This window comes from Dermacentor silvarum, chromosome 5, assembly GCF_013339745.2.
Source record: "Dermacentor silvarum isolate Dsil-2018 chromosome 5, BIME_Dsil_1.4, whole genome shotgun sequence".
Lineage (NCBI taxonomy): Eukaryota > Metazoa > Arthropoda > Arachnida > Ixodida > Ixodidae > Dermacentor > Dermacentor silvarum.
This window is the reverse complement of record NC_051158.1, coordinates 94,308,619-94,332,409: the sequence shown is the minus strand read 5'-3', so window position 1 is coordinate 94,332,409 and position 23,791 is coordinate 94,308,619. Positions and strand designations below refer to the sequence as shown.

The window sequence follows — 23,791 nt, the reverse complement described above, 5'->3', positions numbered from 1 at the left end:
TAGGTGGAATTCAAGGAAATTTCTTCACAGATTTTCCTGTATTTAATCAATATAATTTGGCAGAATCTGTTCAAGGACCAGTAATAACACTGACAACTGGAGCTTGTCATTAAAATAATGTATTACATGATAGATGCTACCACAAAAATGTCTGCTCACAGAACTTGTGCAGCTCATTTCACTGTTGTTAACTGAAACATGGCCAATTTATACATATGTGCATTCACTGAGCACACTGGCAAGTACATGAACAGATTTGTTGCCATAAAAACTCATATCATAGGATTCCGAGCAAGTGCCCCCCCCCCTATGGTGTAGGATAATCCAAGAAAAGTTCAGGGGGGGGCACTTGCTCGGCCGCAGACCAAATTTCAAGGGCTGCCGGCCCCGGATCTAGTGGCTAGCGAGCTCGGCCTATACAGTCTCCCAGCGATCGCAAGCTCACCTGGCTTGCGCATTTGCTTCCGCCGGCGTCGATAAAATCAAATGTATTGCAATGTAACCGCAACACAATTGTGTACACATTGTGCTGACCAACATAGGCGCTTTATTACGAGCTGCATGCGGTCATGTTGCAAGTGCCACCGGTCTCCGATTCGATGGCCCAGCAAGCTAGGCCTGCTGGCTCCTAGCCATCGGCGGCTGTCAACGGAGCTGACACTGCGAACATTGCCTTGCGGAAACACGTCTACGCTGCTCGTGTAGTTGTCTTTACACTGTCATAGTTTGTTTAAATCGAGTAAGCTGTGCGAAAACGCTTGTTTTCACTTTCTTTGTGAAGCAGTGTTTCGAGAATTAATGCAGGGGCACCGGTTCTCGTCAGCGCTATGTACCGCTCGCTCATTCGTACCATGTGTCCCAAATCATGGTATGCGACAAGTGGGACCCCAATGCATCGTACGACGAATTGCACACAAAATAGCACCATTTGTCTTGTGTTTAAGTCACATGACACTTTACACGTTTGATAAAAATGGCAACTGACGAAAGCTATGGCTATACAGATAGCTGGCTATGGTGAACTATAGGGCCTCAGCAGAAGTGCAGCTAAACAATAACTTTCTTTCACACAAAACTGCGTAAATTTATATAATTTAACAGGCAATTTCGTAAAAGGTAGACAAAATAAGAAAAACTGTAGCCAAGCGGTCCAGTGAAAATGCGTGAAGTGGTGAACAGGGCCAAGAAAGGGCGGAAGCGCTTGCTCGGTAGTTAGCGCCAATTTCAAATCACTCGAATGTGGGGGTGCTTGCTATTGTGCTGCAGATATTAGTGGGCGCGATATTCCGTTGACGCCGTGCCACCATCATTTCTGACTTACCATTGTTCGTGCGGTAAGAGCGCCTTTTTTTGGCATTTCAGAAGGGTACCTTACTTACACAGCTCAAATAAATTTTTTTGCTTTGGTGTCCCTGGAAAAGCTCGAGAAAATAATGAAGGCAACATACCTTGCGCTTGGCGCGCCGAACTTTGACATTCTTCTCTTCCTTGAGGGTGCCGGCAAACTTGCCGTGTGAAGCCGTCGCTGCCTTGGCAACAGTCACTGCCTTGGAGACCTGCAATGATTGGCAGAGCCCGGAATTAGAAACAATGCAGAGATTACTCGGGACCACACACAAGTTATTTCACTAGCCCCTCGTAATAGCCGCTGTCCACAGCATCAAGGGCTCCACTGCACCACTGCTTGCCTGAAGGCCTCAGAGGGACAGTTCATAATAAATATCCTCAGTCAAGTGTTATGTATGGATCCACAAAATTATTATTTTTCTTGTTATTATTCATTCATCATAATTACAGTAAAACCCCGATGATACGATCACGGCTGGTACGAATTTCAGTGTGCGACGAATTTGTAACATTCCCCAGCCGAAATACATTGCTCACAATATGAAAAACATTGGCCATTTAGAATGTGTTGTCACGCCGCTGCGGATCATACGAACGCGTGAGCAACAGCGGTGGCGGCGGCCGAGCCAGTGGAGCGAACGGCACAGACAAGTCGCCACAGCGGGATCTGGGCGGGGTCCATAGTCGCCAAAATGGAGGAAGGAAAAAATATAGGGCAGAGCATTACATCATGCAGCCAGCCTTGGCATGTGAACACTCCGTGTAGCCAGCAGTGGTGGTCCAACACGTGACCTCTTACGTCGAGATCACAGAGAATCGAGATTTGCCGAGACGTTTGGTTACCAGTAGTTTTTATTCGGTGCGCGCTCGGCCGGCAACTGCAACATGGAGGAAGGAAAGAGATCTTTGGAGGAAGGAAAGAGATCTTTCTCCATGTCTTTTTTTTTCTTCCTTGAGTTTGTTTTTGTTTATTTCAAGAGATTCAAACGGTTTCGAATGGGTATCGAAAAAGAAAAAACAAATCAACCGGGAGTACTAAAGCCTACCGCGGGCTCTGATGTGTCTACGTGCTCTGCACCACGTGTTAGGCCACCACACTCGGCTTCAATCGTGTTGCGGTATACTCCCTCCAATCTTTTCCTTCCCCCATGGTCGCCAAGCAACCGGCTACGTCACGTGGCTGTGCAATCTCTCATAGGTCCCCCCCCCCCGTCGAGCAGACCAGAGGACATCACAGCCGGATGCTTTGACCAGCGAGGAAGCAGACGAGGACCGCGGCAGCAGCCACGACAGCCAACGCGTTCCCTGTACTCGACGTGCCGAAGTGTTCAGTGGTGTGAAAACATCTGTGAGATCACGTGCGATCAAGTCGATCGTTGACGATTTGGGCAAGAAGAACACACGGATAGTAGGACCCTGTTTCACCCGAAAGGCGAAGCAACGTTTGTGATAGAAAATTAGTAGACAGCTGTACGAAGCAAGGATATTGTTTTATAAGCCGTATAAACCTGTAAAGATTCGCTGAATAACTAAATTCACAAGCCAGGTGTCACGCTCACACTGGTAAACATCAGCACATCTCGCTCGATGATCGTGGAAACTCGCTGTCAAAACGCTGGAGTAAGGAAGCGCAGCAACAGCAGCGAGGGAATTGACCTTCATGCTTTCTCTCACTTCGACACAAACTAAACATCGAGAGCACAGCGCATACTGAGCTATTCGGCACTAGGCACATTTTGTCAATATCGCAGATCGTTTTGAAGATGAGACCTGCACGGGCGCGCACTTTGCGCACCTCACAGATTGCTTTCAAGATTTGGCGGCCGCGCTGTATCTGCAATGTGCTGGTCGCTTGTTGCAACGCACCGGTCACTTGTTGCAACATACAAGCTGGCTGCACCGCTAAATTTACGTGATCGCCACATTCAAGTGCAGTTACCGATTGGTGACATATCAAGGGGAATTTAATACATGGAAGTCAATGGGATTTATGTCGGGACCGCGAGAATGTGACGTAGCAGCCGGGAAAATGCAGCAGCGAGGAATGTATCAACGGGGTTCCACTATTACGAATTTCTGCTGATATAAATAAATAGATTTTTTCATGATTTTGTGTATGTTTGATGATACAAATTTTGGGTGATACGAATACTTCACGCGACCCTGTGAAATTCGTATCACGGAGATTTTACTGTACAGAGTTTCACATCCCCACAGAAAGCTCACAGGCTATGAATGACACGGAAGATAAAGTCCACTGCACGTTCACCTGGCAAGTAGAAGACATCTTGTGATCCTATGGTAGCAGTTATCTTATGGGCAGTTCAATTCCCCAGGCCAATACTAAAGTCATGACATCAACAAGATAAAACGAACTCACCTCATCCTTGTTCAGGTTTTCCGTGGGCAGGAACAGGTTCTTTGGCACTGAATTGTAAGGAAGAATGCATATTAGTTGTAAGACACTGGTAACCCAGGTGAACAAGAGGTATGAAATTTCTATTGCGTCCGTGTATGTACGCACTTGTGAGCAAATCCTAAAACAGTAGAACCTTGATATAACAAAATAAATTATGTCACCAGCTCTTATTTCCCGTGCTTAGCGTCACTGAAAAACATGAACTTTTTTCCGATATAGCAAAATAATTTTGATCTGCAGTTTCGACTTAACGAAGTTTATATGTATAAGATGCACTTCGCAGTTTAGTGACAAACAAAATGGAAAGAAATCACCCAACACAAAACTCATGATTTGGATGTGTCTTTTCACCTGCTAATGTTCCTGATGAGCGATGAGCATAGGCAGATCCCCTGCACTGTGGAAATCTACGGTATGTGAAGCATTTTGTTTTGAGTGCCATTGTTTCCTGTCCTGAAGCTTTTTTTCCGTCCTTGGTTGCGTCTTAACTTTACGTAATAAGTACACTACATATACGATCTTCACTACTGCTTCAAACTGTTAGTGGCAAGTTTCATCTCAATTTTGAGAAAGGCAGATGCCCTCCTTCACCTTTGGCCTTGTGGTTGCGTGCAATGTTCCGGAGCCGCTGGTACTCGTTCTTGGCCACACGCTCTTTTTTCTTCTTCTTCAGGTCAGCATGGTAGTCTCCCATAGGGTCTGCGGATGATAGAAAATGTGCACATGCACTTCAGAAGACCTTCTATCTGGCCTAGTTGGTGCTCACAATGTTAAAAAGGTGAAACACAGAGCTGAGTGAAAACGCCAACACGGACGGTAACAAAAAAAGGTGCAACTACGGCATATCTTAGTTATTAGCACTGTACCTTAATGACTAGTTTCTAGTGCATGCCCATATTCAACAACAAAATGAGAGCGCGCGTTGGCGATCAGCTCAAGTACGAGATCAGGGTCGGAGGACCTACTAAAGCGGCAGCGCAGGAAAGACAAAGGACACAAGAAACGAACAACTGATATAACGAGCACAGATTGCTGGAGTCAGCTGTTTGTGTCATTTTCTTTCCTGCTCTGCTGCCTTAGGATGTCTAGCTAACTAGCCTATCAACTCGTTCTAAAGAACATTTTTCACAATATTTCATTATATTTGCCCGGTGTGCCACAGCAATTCTACAGACGTTAAAGACGGTGCTCTCCTTCATGCCTATCTTGGACGCTTTGGGTTCGACAGTCACCAAATCTGACAAAGAACTACAAGACGAAGCCGGACGGAGACTCAAGGAGAACCATCAACAAAGTCTAAGCTTGATGCCTACATTTTGAGTTCTCTTTGTCAAGACTATTTATAGAAATGTTGTAGCTGTGGAAATGCTCCAGAACTGCTCAAGTACAGCTCATTAGAGCTGAAAGCAAGTAACAAAGCAGACAAGGACTAGTTTTTCAACTCAATAGAATTGAGAGATGGTGCTCCTTCTTATATGCTTTTTGGTAGGCTTGTGCAAATGTCAATATTTTAGTTTGAAACGAAGTCGAAATGTATACTAATTAGTGTCAAATAATTTCAAAGTGAATAGCTTGAATAGTTCATATTTGCATGAAACAATGACAGATGTTAACAAATCTCAAAAAAGTTGGTTTCTGCCAAAAGGAAAACAGGTTCCTTTCTGATGAAGTTGGTTTACTTTCTAAGCGCTGTTTTTCAAATATTTTCATTCATACAAAAAGGTAAGTTCAACATTTCATGCAACTGCAGCAGCTCAGAAAATCAGTTTACAGGTTGTTGCTCACTCTTGTGCTTCAGTGTCTTTTACAATTTTGCTATAGCTGATGCCGCGGGAGCGTTCCTTGTTCGCCCGTTGTGTGCTGTTCGCAATGCTATGAAGTGCGACCTTGATGGCGCAACGCCAGCAGTTCATGCTGTATAGCACAAATTCAGCTTGATACTTTTAGTCTACAAACAAGCTTCACCCGTTTTGCTCAGTAAGCGCACAGACAAACTTGGTATGCACGCTAGCCACTTTCGTAGTCCTCAGTTTCGCCCCTAACATGATCTCGGGCCCCATCACCAATGAGCGGCAAACTTCGTACGGTGGTTTGCCGTCCACCAGTGTTTTGATGGATGTCGGCCACTAAAGTTACAATTTAGTGTCTCATCAACACCAATCTATTCACAGCAGCTGTATAGCTCTCGCGAAGCCGAAGACCATCTCGCTAGTGAAAGTGAGAGTACAGAGTAGTGCAAGCTGAATGGCACTATCCTCATGGCCTCCACACATAATGCTGCTGCATGCGGATATGTGAAAAAATCGAGCCAGACGCCTTAAAGAATCCGAAACTTAAGCTGCTGTTATACATTGGTTAAGTACAGAAGGTGGTGTTGTCGGGGGATCTATGTTCGAACTGTTGAGCAGGTGCACAAATCAGTAGGTGACTGTAATTCGTTTTTACCTTGTCTTGGCTATAGAGCTGTACGATGCGACTCATATCATATTTTTGCACATATACCCACACCAATAATATCAATACTTTAACAGAAAAATTGGTGTGCGGGTAACTTATAATTGTAATCAACCTTGAGGTGTGGCGTCACAGGAGCGAGAAATTGGCCTCGGGGTATAGTTTACCAGCAGAATGGCACACGCTGTGTGAAGACACATTCCTAGGGCAAAGTTCCCAATCAGCGCAAATGAAAAGGTAAAGAACAGAGCCGCTACCCGAAGATACGACGTGGACAATTCATGCATCCGCGAATGGAGACTGTTTTTACAAAAATTTTAGCGTTGCATATAGTTATTTCCACAAATTATAAGCGCGGATTTTTTTTTAATTTCCAAGGTGTTGTTATTGGAGGTGCAGTCTATACGCGGAAGCTGGTTATTACGCGAGAAAATACACATATTCGACAGTCTCCAATACTTCGAATACTGAAATTCGAGCCGAAGCGAATATGGAATATTCGCACAAGCCTAGTTCTTGGTCTACGTCTTTGTCCCAGGTTGTGCTGTGACATTTTGAATCAAGCATAAGCAGCTAGCTCAATGTTGACATTACCACACTTATTCGATTATAAGGCAGTCACGATTACAAGGTGAGGATGCCAGTTGGAGGACCCAAGAAAAAAATAATAATGCCTTATAGTGTGGCTTCATGGCATCGTGGCACGCGCTATCATAATGCCACACGTAAAGGCAAAATTTGCGTATATGTCGGGGGGTGACTTCAAGGTTAAAGATTCCGGAAAAATAACCTTGCCTTATATACGAATAAATACGGTACTTAGACCACCTACCTTTGTTTTCAGGAACTTCAATCAGCCAGTTCTTCTCTTTCTCAACCTTGACTCGCTTGTAGCCATACCGAGGCCGCCAGTCCTGTGTGCAGAAAAAAATTGAGGCGTTATTTAACAGTTCAAGAAAACATGCTTAAATGTTAAACTTTTACATGGTGCAGATTATCTTTGAGTGCAAACTATAAATTTGTTTTTTTTTAAGACTGCACCTGTAGCCTTTTACCATGTAATCATAGTTACCATGTTACCTGTTCCAATCCTAAATCAGACAGTGAAATAGACTGTATGCCATTACCATAATATTCTGTGTAAGTAACGATACCGTAATATCAAAGCATATATTGAGACTCCAAATAGACAAACATGTCCATATATGACTAAAGGCACATAGCTTTCAATCAAATAAGACCAAGAACCACTTAAACCCCCCAAATGAAGCCTTCGGGTACCCCCATGTAACAACAGAAGCACATTTGAAGCACGAAATCCAGAACAAGCTCTCATATTATATGTCCTGTATAGAGGTAGTTTTCCTCAAACTGACTCAACCAAAACTGACAGTCACATGACACCATGTAACGAGCGCCCACTAGCTCTTATTAAAAGCAGTCCTGTGTGAGCGGTTGCCTCATCCTACAAAAGCAACTGGCCTTACCTTGATGGTCTCATCCCAGACAAGCTTCTCACGCTTGCGAGACTTGATACCTTTCTGTTTGGCAAACTCGGACCACCTCGTCGTAGGCTTCGGCTTGGGTACCTGCACAAAGAGGATCACACGCTCAAGTAATGTTGCCAAGTGAATTTTCGACACTGAGGGGGGCCGAAAAAATGTCCTTGAAAAAATGTCTAAGAAACAAATTTCAGGAGAATTTCGCTCTTTTTTTTTACAATGCCTCGCCATATGAAAATCTCACTTAAGACATTTACTCAGTGATATGCTTCAGTGAAGAAGTACGTCAATGAAATTTCGCGATGGTCAATATCACAGAGACCTTTAGCATTCGTCCGTTGAGCAGACAGATGGGCGTTGCATGTTGTTGCGATGTTGACTGTTTCTGCTGAATGGGGGTAATTCAGATCGAGCTTCCTGCCTACGCACCAGCTTGCCTCCCATTTTGTCATCAGCACACAAATGATAACTAGATGCCTACCACTACAACAGACAAACACTGAATTTTTTTCCATGGTTACAACATCCATGACATTAGGCCTAACCTGCGGTGCATCAACCCCTCCAGGGGCCAATTAATTGTCTATTGAAAGTTTAGTTTTACCACATTTCTTGTGCATTTGGAATCACAATAACAGTACAGCTGCAGGAAAAAAGAATTTTCAATTATTGAGTGAGTTTTGACAAGATTAAAGAATGTGGACTTCATACGAGAAATCTTTATGGAAATGTCAGATGTGAGAGCACTGTCCAGACACTTTAAATATAAAGCGAATGGAAGAAATTTAAAAAAAACAATGAAAGAAGTGAAACTGCTACATGAAGATGAACTGACACCTAGGGCCAACACCCACCTGTCGACCTTCCAACTCATTTTACTAAACGACGACACTTATTATTCAAACTTTCAGCACAGGCCCAATCAGATGTGCATGTTTGCTACGCAGCTTAAATATAATAATTCTTAATTGGTGCTTTTTATTTTGATGCACTATTTTCATGTGCACAATTGTGCAGATCGTGTCCGAAGGGGGTTAATTGTCAAGTGTCGACAACAGCAGTTACAGTTTGATGGAGTTCACGTAAAATTATTCGGCGCAGTCGTATGGCAGTCAGAGAGCCAATAAACTGCCTCACCTATGAAAGAGAGCGTACAGGCTACAATCTGAATGATACTTTGTTTATAGCTGGCATTTCTGCAATGTCACATAAGCTGACCATGCCTAAAGAAATAGAGCAAGACATACGTATGGTATCTGAAATTTTGCTAACCATTTTACATTGGTTCTAAGGAGAACTTAGTGGTGTCGTATGGAAGTCCGAATAACCAAACAGATCCCCCAAAAATCAGGTGCTTGAGGAGACTATCGGCGACTGTATCCAGCCAGATGTCTATCTCATGACATCCCAATCGTAAGCTCCTGAACTCTGCTAAGATGCCTAAGCAAGCGAAAGCTGAATTCGTGTATCCCCTCCAGGTGCCAATTATTTCAGTAACTTTTAAGTTTTGTTTTCACATAATTTTTGCTTTTGTGGCAATCTTAAAAACATACATAGGCAGAACAGCTTAAAAATTTTAACTCTTCAGGGGAGATTTGTTCGACAACCAATGTGGACTGTATGCTGCAACATACAACAGCTACGGATTTAAAATTGCCTATTTCACATGAGTGTTCCTTCGAAAAAACCCAGCCACATAAGAAATTTGCCCGACATAAACCATTACCATAAAAAACCGGCAAAGAAGAAAACCTATTATGCACGGACATATATACTCATGCCATGAACAAACGGCGGCAAGTTTATTGTCCGACCTTTCCCACCAGCAAAGTTTATGCATGCTATTAGTAAGTTTTGTAGCTTGAAAACAATAAGAAGTATTGAAGAAACCCATATTGTCTATTCTTTGTAGCTCGTGCTACAGTCAGGTGGATTACTTTCATAGACCTTCTATCACCTTGCAGGCTTCTGCAGAACCGATATGCAATATTAAATAAGTGTCGCAAGATGTATTATACATATCTTAAATGACATTATTTTGACAAGTAATCCTAAATTGGAGGCATCACACTGACACGGACAATTATTTATAACACATTCAACGTCTGAAGGAGATACAATGGGTAATTTTACAGCAGCACCATATGTCAGCGTAGCAAACTCCTATGTATTAAGATCCAGAGTCAGTCCTTGACAGAGGGTGAACGATCTGCAAAACTCACACAGTTGCATCCATTCCAGTGAACAAATTCAGCGTTTGTAGCCTCCAACGCAAACAGCATTAGAGGCTACCACACAATGAGAATGTTACAATGTAGCGCAAGTAAAGAGACACATATTGACCCCCCCCCCCCCCCCCCCTAGCGTCAAGTAATGGACAAGCACCCGTCCTTGTTTGTTTTGTTGTTTCTTGTGGTTGTTCATTATTTCATGCTAAGCTACTATAATTATATATTGCTTGATATATTGTACGGGTACATGATCACACCAGGATCTCAATGTATGTGAACCGAGTCCATGTTCCCCAGTTTGTTCACATAAGAACATCTTCCGTTTGCATGAACATATAGATACAGGTTTCATATCACCTGGTGGTTCATTACCTTTGCTTTTCATTCTGGATTTCCATGTCATCTCGTGGTACTTGAAACACACTACACATTCATTTTTCGTCGGTGATGATTCAACAGTGGATCTTGCACGAAGTATAAATGTTCTCAAAAAAAGCGGTAGCAATAAAATGGTTAAACTACCACTAGCTTTGCGTTGCACCAGAATTCTTTATCTTACTGTTTCTGAGTTATTAAGGAAAAACAATGAAAGCCGATGTCAACGAGGATGGACACTGGATCTGAGGAGGACAGGGTGACATTGTGAGGTCCTGGATCAACAGCCAATCATCGTGACAATTCTGAAATGCACTCCGTCACCTGCATCCCGTAACATCCACTCATGACGACTCGTCGGACAGAGAGCTACAGGCTTTGTGACATAACTTATACTGTGCGCATGGCTCACACAGAAATGAAGGCATGATAATGCAGTTGCAGAAGGAACGACACCATCACATGTGAAGATCATGCAGTATACTGTACTAAATTATCAGCAAGCAGAGGATGTCAAAAAACACCAGGGCTTACCGGTTTCTCCCGTGGTATTCTTGTGGTCCCCTCAGGCAGCTGCAAAAGTATCAAATGTGTGAGTTGACGAACGCATCTGGCCGCTAACTATGAGTACCTAGCTGGGGGCAGTAAACGGGACACTCATTTACAAACATCTTGAACAACTCACAACAAAGAAGTAACTTGCAAGAAATCTGCTGCCATAATTGAACCTGACGCACCGAGTAGACTGTCCTGCTACAAATATTTTCACCTGAAACATTTGTTTAGAAAACAAATTATATCGCGAGGTCTAATATACCTAAACTGCCCACTGAGTTCTGAAGGACACCACAGTCGGTGTCTCCGGATGAATTTTGACCCTTTGGAGTTTTTTAATGTGCACCCAAGGGATGGCACACTAGCATTTTTGTGCTCCACCCCATCAGAATGTCGACGCTGCGGATGGGAATCGAAGCCACGACACGACCTCATGCTAAGCAACAATACACCATAGCCCCTGATCGACTGCGACGGGTACACACTCGTATTTGACTGAGAATGATTAAAGGAATGCAACATGGATTCCTTATTTGATGCACATTAATAAGAATATTATATGCTTCTTTTTTTTACTTGCATTGAGTCATACTGAGTACTTCAATGCCACAAATGCTTCATGCTTTGGGCACATGATTTATTCTCCCATGTTCACAATCACTGAAGACATGGCACTTCGTAAATGTAGTCAGTGACTACATAAGTTGGATAGGTTTTTTAATTTTATTTAAAGGAATGGGGTTTTACTTCAACAGAACCATAATATGAGTACGAGGCATGCCATAGTAGGCAACTCTGGATTAATTTTGCTCACCCGATGTTCTTTCATGTGCACAGTACATGGGCGTTCTTGCATTTCGCCCTCATCGAAATGTGTCTGCATGACCAGGGCTTAACAAGGTCGTTTTGATGTTTTGATTGACTGAATGATCGGCGTGCCAAGGTAACAAAGGCTATGAGAGACAATGATGGTGAAGGGCTCCAAATTAATTTATGACCAACCTTGGTTCTTTAATGTGCATCAAAGCTCAAAACACAAGCGTATTTGCCATTTATCAGCTTATAGTAAAAATCCGAACCCTCAGTTATAAGACTCGAGCAGTAGACATATGTGCACATTTTTGAAACTGAAACTGCTGTTGCAGCGACAGATGCCACTAAAAGATGGCGCCAGAGATTAGTCTCACATTTGCGGCTGCCACATCCCACGGTTTGCTTCTACAAGGACTGTCTCTTTCTCATTTCTGTTTAAGCTACCCTCACTACCCAATGACGTCTGTGCACTGTTTCACTTAGCGTTGTGCATACAAAACAAACACTTCATGTACAGCCTTTTGTCAACAGTATGTGGGCTGTGTTGCCTGCGACCCCAACCCTGACTACAGGATGCTTAAGGGAGTTTCTTTGATAAGTCATTATTTCCAACGCCCCCATGAGTGAAAAGAACTCTCGTACTCGCTATCCCGGTGTCTGGATTGTTAGGAGCACCATGAGAACTGCAACACACGGCCGAACAATGCATGTGGTGGCCCTTCTATTTATGCAAAATGCTGTACATCCATCCACTCAGGTTTGCACCATTCAAGTTGCTGATAGTGTAAGGGAGTACCAACACATATTTCCAAAGTTGTAAAAACCTAACCAAATGCTTCTAGCTTGCAAAAAAAAAATGCCATTTAGCAAATAGGAAGGTTGTGAAACACTTATATTCGATTTTGATGCTAAAGTTGATCTCAAAATGCGGGACCTGGTGACATCACCGTTACCATGACGACACGACACAGAGCAAACTTTTCTGACGCTGCACACGTTCATGTAGCTGCTATGGCATGCGACAGCCACAGCGATTGCAGAAACAGAGCGAGTCAATGCATTGTGACATTACGATGCAACCTCTTCCTCAGCACCAAAACAAGTTTGTAGAAGGACGAAATAAAGTCTATGATTAGGAGCGCTCCGATGCCTGACAGTAATTTTTTTTTTATGTTTAATGGGCTTACATCTTCATTTCAAGCAAAAATTTTATCTTTCATTTACAAGTTGAAAATGTCGTGTCAGCAGTCCTTCACGAGAAACAGACACTCTACTATAAAAGTTCAAGTTGATGGAGGTCGACTCAAACCATTTGGCCGCAGTGAAACGCAAACTTAATATGATCACTGCTGCTCATCTTACCAAGGCAACGACGACATCCTCTTTCCGCTCTGTGGGCAACTGCAAGAAAAATGAAAGCAATTAAATTTAGCTATGATGTATGCTAGCACTGCTGTGGCGCATACTACTTCACACTACTAGGTACTTATTTGCTCTATATGAGCTCTAGCATGACGGAGCAGATGATTGAATGACTTGCTAGAATTTAATCAATATAAAAATATTTTACCACTTGTGAAGTTCCCCTGCCTTGTGTTTATGTGATCTATGGACATCGTCAAATCAGTTTATAATTGACATCTGTATTAGTATTTACATTTAGTTACCTTGCTTCCCAGTCCTACAGTACAGACACAAGGGCAAGCAACCAGCTTCCACACTCAATCAAATGGTTAACACAACTTCTGTGCCTGAAATGTCCTGCCCCCCCTTGCCCTCATAAAAATGCTTTTGAACTTTTTCGCAGAATCTGGCTGGCCACATTTTAAACTAGCACTTTGCAGCCAAGACACAAGCGCTGTGCCACAGTGTATAATACAGTGCAAAGGAATGCACAATAAAATTGCACAATAGATACAATACAAATAAGGTGGTAGCAGGCCCAGTATAGTCACTGATGTTTTTGTGTTACCATACAAAGTTGAGTAACATGGCTTTTTGTTAGTCAAATGAAGCATCTCTGTCCTCGTTGCCCCTACCTGAAAGAGTCTGTTGACGAGAAGCTGTGTGTCATCTCTGGCAAGTTCCTTGAGGTATTCCTCTCGAGACTGTGACCTGTAAAAAAAAGGATGATGATGATTAATGTGCTTTAGTGGAACAACAGCCAGTTCTGGCTACATAAAAAATTAGCGTAGCTTGCACTGGAGGCGCAATGCTAAAGAGACAGCGGAGCTGATGGCCACCGAGCTTGTCCTGGCTTTTGGGCTAGGCAAAACACTACCAAGTCATCCCCAGCATTTTTTGGAATTTATTGATCATTGATTTATTACCTATTGATTGGCTATCGCAAGGTATTGGCCACGTATTTGGGCTAGGCTAAGCACTAACAAGTCATCCCCAGCATTTCCCGAAATTTATTGAGTATTTGTCGATTATCGATTAGCTATTGATTGGGTATTGAGTGGCTATTGCAAGGTATTGGCTACGTATTTGGGCTAGGCTAAGCACTACCAAGTCATCCCCAGCATTTTCAAGAATTTATTGATTATTGATAGATTCACTATCGATGACTGACTAAGCTTAAGTAGTCCCAACCATGCTTAGCTAGACTTAGCCAGGCTCAGCTTCGCTAGTTCACAGGGGTATGTGTCATTCCGCTTGGACCCTTTCTGCACTACCGCTAGGATCGGACCACATTTTTTCCGACGCATTACGGACTTACGGCCGGCTTAAACAGCTCTGCTGTTAATAAAAAGCGGCGGGGAGGGGCAGACAAACTAATTTAGTGGCACTCGAAGCAAACAATGAACTGCCCTGCCTATCCTTTTCATTCAACTGCACACAGGAATTACCATAAGGCCCACTCAATTAAAGAGACTCTGAAGCACCTTCTCTTGAAACCGAATGATATGCTATAATGAGTGCTATGCCTGTTATAAAATACATTCGCAAAGAAACTTTTGAGAAGGGTCTAATACTAACAGAGATATGAAGAGCACAATGTTTACTTTCCTCCTTCTACCTCAATGCAACATTTCCTCTAAGTTGGGGAGGCGCCGAGACCAATGTCCCGCCTATCGCTCATAATATTCATTTGCTCCTTCTTTCTGTGGTGCTCTCTTTGTAACCCTTCGAGGATAGTGGCTGACAAAGGAGCGGTGACAGGATGGGTCGACGATTCCCTATTTCCTAGGAAAATATGCAAGTGTGTGCGTGTGCCACATGGTTAGTGCCTATAAGATGGCACACTTCATGCAACGACAAAGTTGATGTTCACCTAACATGGAAGACAAGCAGGGGTTTGGAAATCTCCAGGAGAGAGAGAGCAAGCAATTTTATCATGTGAGATTGTACATTCCCTGCTGCATGCAGCGGAATGTCAGTTGGTTTGCATGTTCACAGCAGCATTTTCAACGGATGGGGAATGTTTTCTTACCATGTTCAAAAAAGGGTTTCGGTGTTTGTTTAGAGGGACAGTACAAAGCAACACTCAATAGGCACAAATTAACAATAAAGAAAAAGAAAAGTGTGTGTTTTGTTGAAAACTGTGCCATTGAAGATGCTATGCTGACTATGCCTGGGTTTCTGAACAGATAGTCTTAGTTATTGTCTGTAATGTGTCCACTGTATATTGGTGTAATATTTTGCAGAGCTATTGTCACCTGCCGTGGTAGTGTAGTGGCTTCAGTGATTCGCTGCTCAACTCTTGGGGGCAGGACAAAATGCTGGCCACTTTTCGATGGGAGTAAAGTGCAAAAACGCCCGTGTACTATACATTGGGTGCATGTTAAAGAACCCCAGGTTGTCAAAATTATTCCGGAGTTCTCCAGTATGGCGTGCCTCACAATCATATTGTGGTTTTGGCACGTTAAACCGATGAATTTAATTTGGAACAAGCGTCGCCTCATCACCTATGCAATGCCCAAACATGGTGAGGGGGAGAAAAAGAAAAGAAGCAACTGACATAAGAAGGTGTGTAACAAACAATTTTAAATACGCCAAAGACGCAGCTTCTCAAAGTCTGTGCTGCAGCACTGTCAAGACAAATCATGATGGAGATGTAAATGTAACGCAAATTTTTCTTCACTGCCACTGAAATGAAATTGTATAGAAGATTTGCAAACCATCTTTACCATGATGAAATGCAACTGCAGCAAAACATCATTCTTTCTCTTATTGAAATGAGATAAGTCAGCAAAAATGCCGCACTATGTGCTTGAAGGCAACACGCTGCATGCACATGCCCAACGTGGTAGAACATTGTGTTGCAATTTCAAGGGCCGGCATATGTGCTGTCCTCTTTTCTTTCTTCGAAAATGACTAATAGAGCAGTAACACTACATGTCAACTTAAGTAATTAATAGCAAACTTTCCGTCCTTTGCTGTCTTACAGCGCCTGCTACAGGAGGTTCTTTTCAGATCTTGACGAGTTTGTCTATACACCATTGGGAAAAAATAAAACAAAGAAAAAAACACATACATACAGAGGGAAAAAAAGAGACACAGAGTTTAAAGTATGATCAGTCATTAGCATAATAATAAAATAAACATAAAGCTTCGAAGAACATGTCACCAATGGATAAAGAAAATTCGTCGTATAGGCTTGCGTTTTTGGATGGCATTTGAGCACTGTTTGCCGAATGTGAGAAATACAAACACATACAGAGAGGAGAACTGACAAGATGTGTATCGTAAGTTTAGCAATGTTTCACTAACTATCGCAACAAGAAACATTTTCAATATTGAATGTTTCCTTGAACGATCTTCATTTTTGAATATTTTTTTTAACTTTTTATACGTGGATGCTAGCTCGCTATTTAGTGAATTCACAATAGTTGCCTTGGTCACGTGTCTCAATGTTAGGGATTGGATTCTGTGGCAAATAAAACGAAGGCGGTAAAATGTAGACCAGGAGTCGCCGTAAGTAAATTGACATAACTGGTATGTCAGGGAGCATGAAGTCTGGACTGCCTGAAAACACGAAAAGCTTTCTACACGAATAACTGCAAAGATGATCGTCGTGTTGCGACTGCAGTGATGTCATCTACGAGCCCGCACATAAAAAAAGGGGGAAAAGAAAACACGAAAAAGGAGAAAGAAGCTTCGTCTATAAGGGAAGTTCTTAGTATCTGACCGTAAACTTATTTTCGGTCCAGGATGACAGTCGACACAGCACTCTAACGTGATCGAGGTTGTTCTCTCGACAAAACGGGCTCAGACGGCTGCGGTTCGCCGCGTCAACTCCCGACACTACGCGCACGTTCGCGCAAATTACAAACATAAAAAAAGGAAAGAAAAAAAAGAGAGAAAATTTAACGAGCGACAAAGACGCAAACACGAGATCGTGGAAAACACAGGCTCCACGCACGAGACTTCACGTGACTCGGTTTCAGTTCACCGCATGCGTCAAACACGCAGTTGAGTCGACATCGCGATCACCGCTATGCAAAACATCACAGCCGCTGTCATCTCAAAGTGGACGCGTAACAGGATGAAGCGAGTGATTGAGGAGCAGATGCCTCCCACAGCGCACGTCACGATGTTTTTTCCAAGCATTTTCTTTCTAGAAATGGCGCATCGTGGCCACATCCTACGACGGTGATGGCTGACACGTGCTGTGTTTATACCTTGCCCACGGGCGTCTTACTTGAGTTTGGCGATATCCAACGGGTTGGGATCTGTGGCTAGGAGATTCCCGAGGTCGAACTCGAGATCCAAGTCCTTTACGACATCCACGGGCTTGTAGGAGGCCTCTTTTTCGGCAGCCTCCTGCAAAATTTGCTGCGCCAAGGCGGCCATGTTGGGAAAGAACAGCAGATCAGTGTCGTTGCTCTTGCGGCTACTTGCCGCTAAATGTGAAAGCATGTGAGAGCATTCAGAAGCAAAGATTAAAACGTGAACACCTACATAAATGGTGCATTTTTTTCGCCAGGACTTACGAGTAAAATAGGTGGGTGCGTTTACCATATAGGCTTACAGTTTACTTTAAAGCAAACCAATAATTGCATAACATTTGAACAAAAATGTACAAAACTAAGCTATATTATAAAAATAGCAATTAGTTAAACGTATTTGATTTTTTCTGTTAATTAGACGCTAAAACTTTCTCCTAGAAAAAAGTGGTCCTAAAGCTTAAGTAGCTAACCATAGATTATATAGGAGCCTATGGGTTAACATAAACGCTTGTGTACAGTTCTTCCTACGACCGCTAGGAGGTTGCAAGGCGCCTGCGATGACCAGACTTCGCTACCAGCGCGAGCGCACTCCTCGTCTCCCCTGAAGTTTCAACAAAAGGGCCCTCGATTGGCTACATGTTTTTACATCGGCCAATCACGGCTGCGTTTACAGCAAGTAGCGCGACCGAAACGCCGTCGTCGCTTTCCCCCGCTTTCTCCCATCGCCGCTGGCGCGCACAGCTTGCGAGCGAAAGAAGCGAGCCTCGAGTAGCTTGTTGGTGTGATGGTGTGGCTTGTGCGACTCTTCACGGCAATCTCATCGTGACATGAATAGTCGCGGCTGCCGCTGCCGTTGTTGTGGTCGTTCGTCGTCGTCGTCGGTGCCCCGCGTCGGATCTACTAACCGCGACTGTTGTGGTGCCGCTGCATCGTCCGTGCGCGCCGTGGTGATATATTCCGTACACCCCGGCGACGACCGCTGCTGTGGCGTCGTTTCTCGTGGCGTGGTGGTGACGAGGTTTTTTTTTTTTGCATCTTCCTCCGGCGATGGTGCGGTGAACAGACAACAGTGCGACGAAAACGCGTGTTTGTGCTACCCCCCCATCCCTTCCCTGCCTACCCTCTGTTTATTTTCTCCGAGCATTTTTTTCCTTTCTTGTTCTTTTATTATTTAATTTGCTCCCCGTTCTGTCCCTCAGCTGTCCGTGGCGGTTTCGAAAGATTCCAACCCCGCCTCGTGCGTATGTGTGTGTGAGCGAGCACGCCTAGGTTTCCGACCCCGACCACTGCTTCAAAACTCCGGGCTCCAAGCGCCGGCGTGGCCTCGTCACCATGAAGAAGCAAATCCTACGAGTCAAGCAACTAGCGGACCAGACGCTTCTTGGGTAAGTCCGCTACCACCGCTCATTTTTTTAACGTTACCGACAACATCCGCCGTTATGGAAACCGCGCCTGGACTGTTGTTTTCCTAGCCGACCTCAAATTTAAGGGAAAGTGAGTCTTTCTCACTCGAATCGTCTATCGCGTCGTCGGATGTTTGGGCGTGTTCGTCTTTTTTCTTCCTTTCTTTCTTTCTTTCCGTCTTGTTTATGGTTTCCGTCTTGGTCGGCCGGCACGCTCGGATAGCGAACACAGCACTCGTGTGATTCACCGCTCTCTTTGGCGACCGACGAAGCGAAAAATTCGAGACGCCCCATCGGTACTGCCATTTTTTTCCCGTCGTTTCAGCAGTCTTCCGATGTCGGGTATCTAGCGACGATGACGCCGCTATCTTTTTGCCGGTGAAGTCCGGCGACTATGTTCCGCTTTGCACTTTGATAAAAAGCAGCGACCGGGTGGCGCGTCCTAGCTATAAATAACCGCCATGTTACTTGTTTTTATGTAAGTACTGCGCTGGGCGCCTCCGGCATATTGGCCGCGTCGTTCAAAGTTGCATTTGCTGGCACGCCGTGTGTTTCCGGCATCGGAGAACTACGCCGGAAACCCTGCGAGCAGTCTGTCTCACTGTGTGAGCGTCGAGCTGTCTGGAAGAAAGACCTCGTGTTGAGATCCTATTTTCGATGTCGTTGCACTGCACTTAGCGGATGCGCTCGGTGTTTGAAGCGATTAGCTAGCACGTCGGGCATGCTGACTAAATGGTCGTGTCGAGCGAGCAAAAGTGATCTCCGCGGACGTGTCCTCCCTGTCAGCTGACTCTGCCTCGTTTTCGCATCTGCCTTTTTTTTTTTTTTTTGCTCAAGTCGGCGTAATTGTCTCGTTCAGCTCCTCTCGACTGAACGCCGTTTATCTCCGGGTCGTCTTCCCAGAAGGACGGATAAAAGCAAATTACGATATCGTTATACGAGACCTGTCACGTCAGTGTGTACCGCTTATAGGTGGTGGTGAGGGCGCTTGAGCAGCAGTAAATTTCGACACCTCGACGACCTACGAACGGTAGGGCAAGAACAGCGTGTTTTTGATACCTTTATTATTATTTTTTAGCACGCGTGCGGGTGCAGATAAAGCCTAGACGTGTGACGACACCTGACGATGGCTATGCGTTGCACAGCAGGCCTTCGACAACACCGTCTGACTCATGGACTGACGGCTTTGCCGACAGTGGCGTAAAATAAACCGCGCGTCGAGGAGGTTATTTCAGTTCACTGACGTCAGCTAGCGCTGATTGGAGGACTCGTCGTCAGCTGCGTAAAACATACAACAGCTGAGCTACGAAATGTGACGGCGTTGAGTCTTCCTAACTGGCACGTGGTTTTCGACACGGAAAAGGAATTAACAAAAGGAATACTTTTTTTTTTTTTTTTCTGTACGCATCGTAAGCGTTCAGCACAACGCTAAACAAACAGAAGCGTCGGTTCGATGAGTGGTGGGGAAAGGTAGGGCCAACAAAAGTGATTTTTGCAACATCGGTAGGGCTGTTTCGTACGTCTTTAACAGGGATGTTTGACCGAACAATGGGTTTTTGAGGTCTGTATTATACCAGTCAGTTATAAAAACTTATTCTAGAACACTATTTACACTACTATTTGCTAGTGTGTGCGAATATGAAGTTTTTGAATAGGAATAGTAAATATTCAATGGAATGGTGAAATGCAGACGACAGTTATAGCAGGTATATTTATTTCGGCACAGTTAGGTACCATGCGCGTCAGATAGCTGACTAGTGCAAAAAAGGTGGCTAACTATAAGGGACAAATGATCAGTTTTTAAACACATCACCAACTGTCATGAGAAAAACTGCATCAAAAAGCTTCCACACAACATTAGAGCCTGGCTCCAAACAAGCTCTCCAAGAAAGAATCGCCGCTGTATGACTAGCTTTCCAACAACGCTAATTAAATGGTAGCCGAGAAGAGGTCAGAAGTTCTGGAAAAATAAAATAAAAAGCTTCTAAATGACTTGCGTGCCGTAGCCGCATGTAAAACGGCCCGTTACAAGGAAAACATCACTGGTTGTACCGTAACAGATAGAACTGATTCATAGCTATACTGTCAAAAACGCTGAATGACAGACTACATGAAAAAATCGCAGGTTGACCTGTACGCTTCCGCCGCGCGAAGCCGTAAACAAAGCTTGCACTACCCATTTTGTTTCTGCATTGCCTCCACAATTTTTGTCGTAGTCACAGTTCTCATGATTAGCGATACCTCGTTTAGCAGACGGAAAAGAAAGACAGAGGGAGAGAGAAAGACGTTATATATATATATATATATATATATATATATATATATATATATATATATTAACCAGACTTAAACAGTTGGTTGTGGCGAAATGTTTGGTTGGTTTCCAACATTCGGAAATACCGAATGGAACCTTTTCGAATACGAATCGAACAATAAACGCGAACTACTCGTATCCGAAACTTCGAATGTTCGCCCACCCCTAGACTATTCAATATTTTCCGCTACGTAGGAGATCGTGCGCTACCGTGTCTCGTCGCATTAGCAGCTTCGTGACTTACTAAACAACGAAAAGACACCGCGTCTAACACAGAGGGAGGATAAATTAAACGGACATTAAAGGCAAATATTAAGTCAGGCTACAGTGATTGAGTATTGCTCGAGAACGTTTAAGGCTTCATAATTATCGCGGGCACAGTTTTAAGTAATCGAGACATTCAGGTAAATGCAGTACACGATTAGACAATGCCCTGGGACATTCAAGTACTAGACCGATGACGAAGGCACTCCTCGTTATAATTGTCACTCGTAATAAAAAGATCGTTGTATTGCATTATGAGACGAAAGAAAATGCTACATGTTCAGTTCTATTCGATTTTTAGAAAAAAAAATACTCAATGACAGCAGGGCGACTAGGTAATGATTATCAATAGCTCGCTTGAGTAGTGCTCGACTCTAGGAGTCAGTTTGCTTCTGTTGGGTATGTTTCACTTACTAGTCCTGCAAGAACTGTACACTTGCTTGTAGGAACACCGTGATTATCGCGTGAACGGTTAGCGTGAGACGTTAGTGAGTGTCGACACGTGGTTTCACTTGCCGGGGCTTTAAATATATTTTTTTTCTTTTGTCTTCTGATCGGCAGCCCTTTATTGACGTTCCTCCATTACACATACATTAGAAGCTCGCGTAGTAAGCTATGCGGCTGTCTCGACGCCGTGTCATTGACCGAGCTGCGGTGAGACGGCATTATTAATGCCGACATTGTCCTCGTATCCGATGGTATGTACGTTGTCGACGCAAGAGAGCCAAGACCTTTCGCTCGCCTACCCGACCTCTGCGCTCGCTTATCGCCTCGCTCTATCTCTATAGACGGTTAGGAAACAAGTCTTGGGAGAAAGCAAACGCGCCTTCGCCAGAAAAATAAGGGTGGCTCGAGCACGTGAATTACTAGCGCTAGTGTCAGGACGAACGAATAGGGTCTCGAGACTCCACGCCAAAGGTCCCTTCGATAACTGTTGTACACCCTGAACTTGTACTTCCTAATGACAACTGATCATAGTTCAGTTTCGAAGGTATATACAGGCCTTCATGAAATGTGAACAGATTTATTGTGGATGTGTGTGAGTGGGGTGGGGAGGGGGGCGCAAACGAATATAGCCTCATCTGCTGTTTCTGTTGTCGCTTTGGGTATACCGTAATTTTCGCCCAGAACCTGCAGTAGCATGCCAGGCAATGAGCCAGGAGAATATCTTCTGCTTCTCATTAAAGTCATAGCATCTCATTCTCTCTCTCTGTGTGTGACAAGCTTCGCCCACGCAACCGCATTACATCGACCATGTGCGCCTACGCGCTCCAAAACAGTTCCCGAAAGACTCCGTTATGGAAAGTTCACCTCGGCGGTGACGTCACCGCAGAGGTGAACTACACGTTCTTGTTCACCTATTTGTGATGTTCGGAAACATGTCTGTTCTAAGCACAGGGGAAGTTATTGGAATGTCTGTGTGTATTTCTATTCCCTGCACAATATATCGCGGCATTCTGGAGCTATGCGAAAACAGCGTCAAGGCAAAGAGACGGCATTTACCACCAGCAAGGAGCATTAAGCCTTTTGCGGTTCGGATTGTAGGGCCCCAGAGCGACATTGTGGAATGTAGAGCGTCGTTTTGTCTGGTATATGTCAAAGGTTTTTACAGAAACACGAAAGTCTAAAGTGAAGTGTTCCCTATGTATATAATTAGGCTGCTAAATTATTTCTACAGACATTTCCTGGTGAGTGGCTACGTTCCAGTTTTTCAGTCAGACTTAGCGTCGTTCAACTTGTCCGAAAGGTGGTATAGGTATAAGCGAACTTTCGTTTCTGTATTCTACCTTACACGGTTTTCCTGATTCCTTAGTTTACAGTTGGCCTTTGCACAACACCATCGTGCCGCCTAACGCGCTCTTTCGAAGCGCCAAAAGGAGCGTAACGTTCACTGTTAGCAGGGCCGCTTTCGCCTCACGCGATTGGCCTAGGCCGCGATATCGGCGCGCCCTGGACAATCGCGTGAGGCGAAACCGAACGTCGGCTTTTCGAACGCGTACTAGACATTTGTCACAACTAGTCACAACGCCGCGCATTCGCGATTGTGGTTTGAAAGCTCGCACATCCACATTCCGAGGCAGCGGCACTCAAGACATATATAAATACATATCATCATCTGCGTGGGGTGAGGTCATGATAGCCGACGTCTACGCCGTGCGCAGTTAAGCCAAGCAGCCAGCCGGAGCCAATTAATTCGTCTGGCGGTCGTCTGCGCCGGCGTGGCCTCGCCGTGTGCACTGTACTCTTCAGGCCTGCAACATAGCGCGGTTAATAACGCAGCGCTCAGCTGTAGTATAAATTAAGGTCGTACGCTCGACGGCGGTGGGCGAGGTAACGGCAGTCACGACGCTCTCGCCGCAATCTCTTTCTTGCAGGTTCCGAGATGCACGATTCCTAATGGTATATAACTTGCCCCAGATGCTCTTTTCGCCGCCACAA

General features: G+C 44.2%; 2 protein-coding genes across 3 annotated transcripts in view; one reads left to right on the top strand and one right to left on the bottom strand.

Annotated features, from left to right (window-relative positions):
- The window catches only part of LOC119453624 (ribosome biogenesis regulatory protein homolog), a 219,022-nt gene extending 201,498 nt beyond the window's left edge, over positions 1-17,524 (bottom strand). Inside the window, exons 1-9 of one of the 2 annotated variants that reach the window (XM_049668294.1) lie at positions 17,344-17,524; positions 13,736-13,811; positions 13,059-13,097; positions 10,863-10,901; positions 7,708-7,809; positions 7,053-7,134; positions 4,358-4,465; positions 3,728-3,774; positions 1,449-1,556 (exon numbers count right to left, since the gene is read on the bottom strand). In XM_049668294.1, coding sequence (XP_049524251.1) covers positions 1,449-1,556; positions 3,728-3,774; positions 4,358-4,465; positions 7,053-7,134; positions 7,708-7,809; positions 10,863-10,901; positions 13,059-13,097; positions 13,736-13,811; positions 17,344-17,495 — 753 coding nt within the window. In that variant the 5' untranslated portion in view covers positions 17,496-17,524. The remainder of the gene's footprint in view (positions 1-1,448; positions 1,557-3,727; positions 3,775-4,357; positions 4,466-7,052; positions 7,135-7,707; positions 7,810-10,862; positions 10,902-13,058; positions 13,098-13,735; positions 13,812-17,343) is intronic. The other variant, XM_037715682.2, reaches the window with a different exon arrangement.
- A 430-nt stretch (positions 17,525-17,954) lies between these two features.
- The window catches only part of LOC119453622 (rho GTPase-activating protein 44-like), a 128,109-nt gene continuing 122,272 nt past the window's right edge, over positions 17,955-23,791 (top strand). Inside the window, exon 1 of the mRNA XM_037715680.2 lies at positions 17,955-18,756. Coding sequence (XP_037571608.1) covers positions 18,704-18,756 — 53 coding nt within the window. The 5' untranslated portion in view covers positions 17,955-18,703. The remainder of the gene's footprint in view (positions 18,757-23,791) is intronic.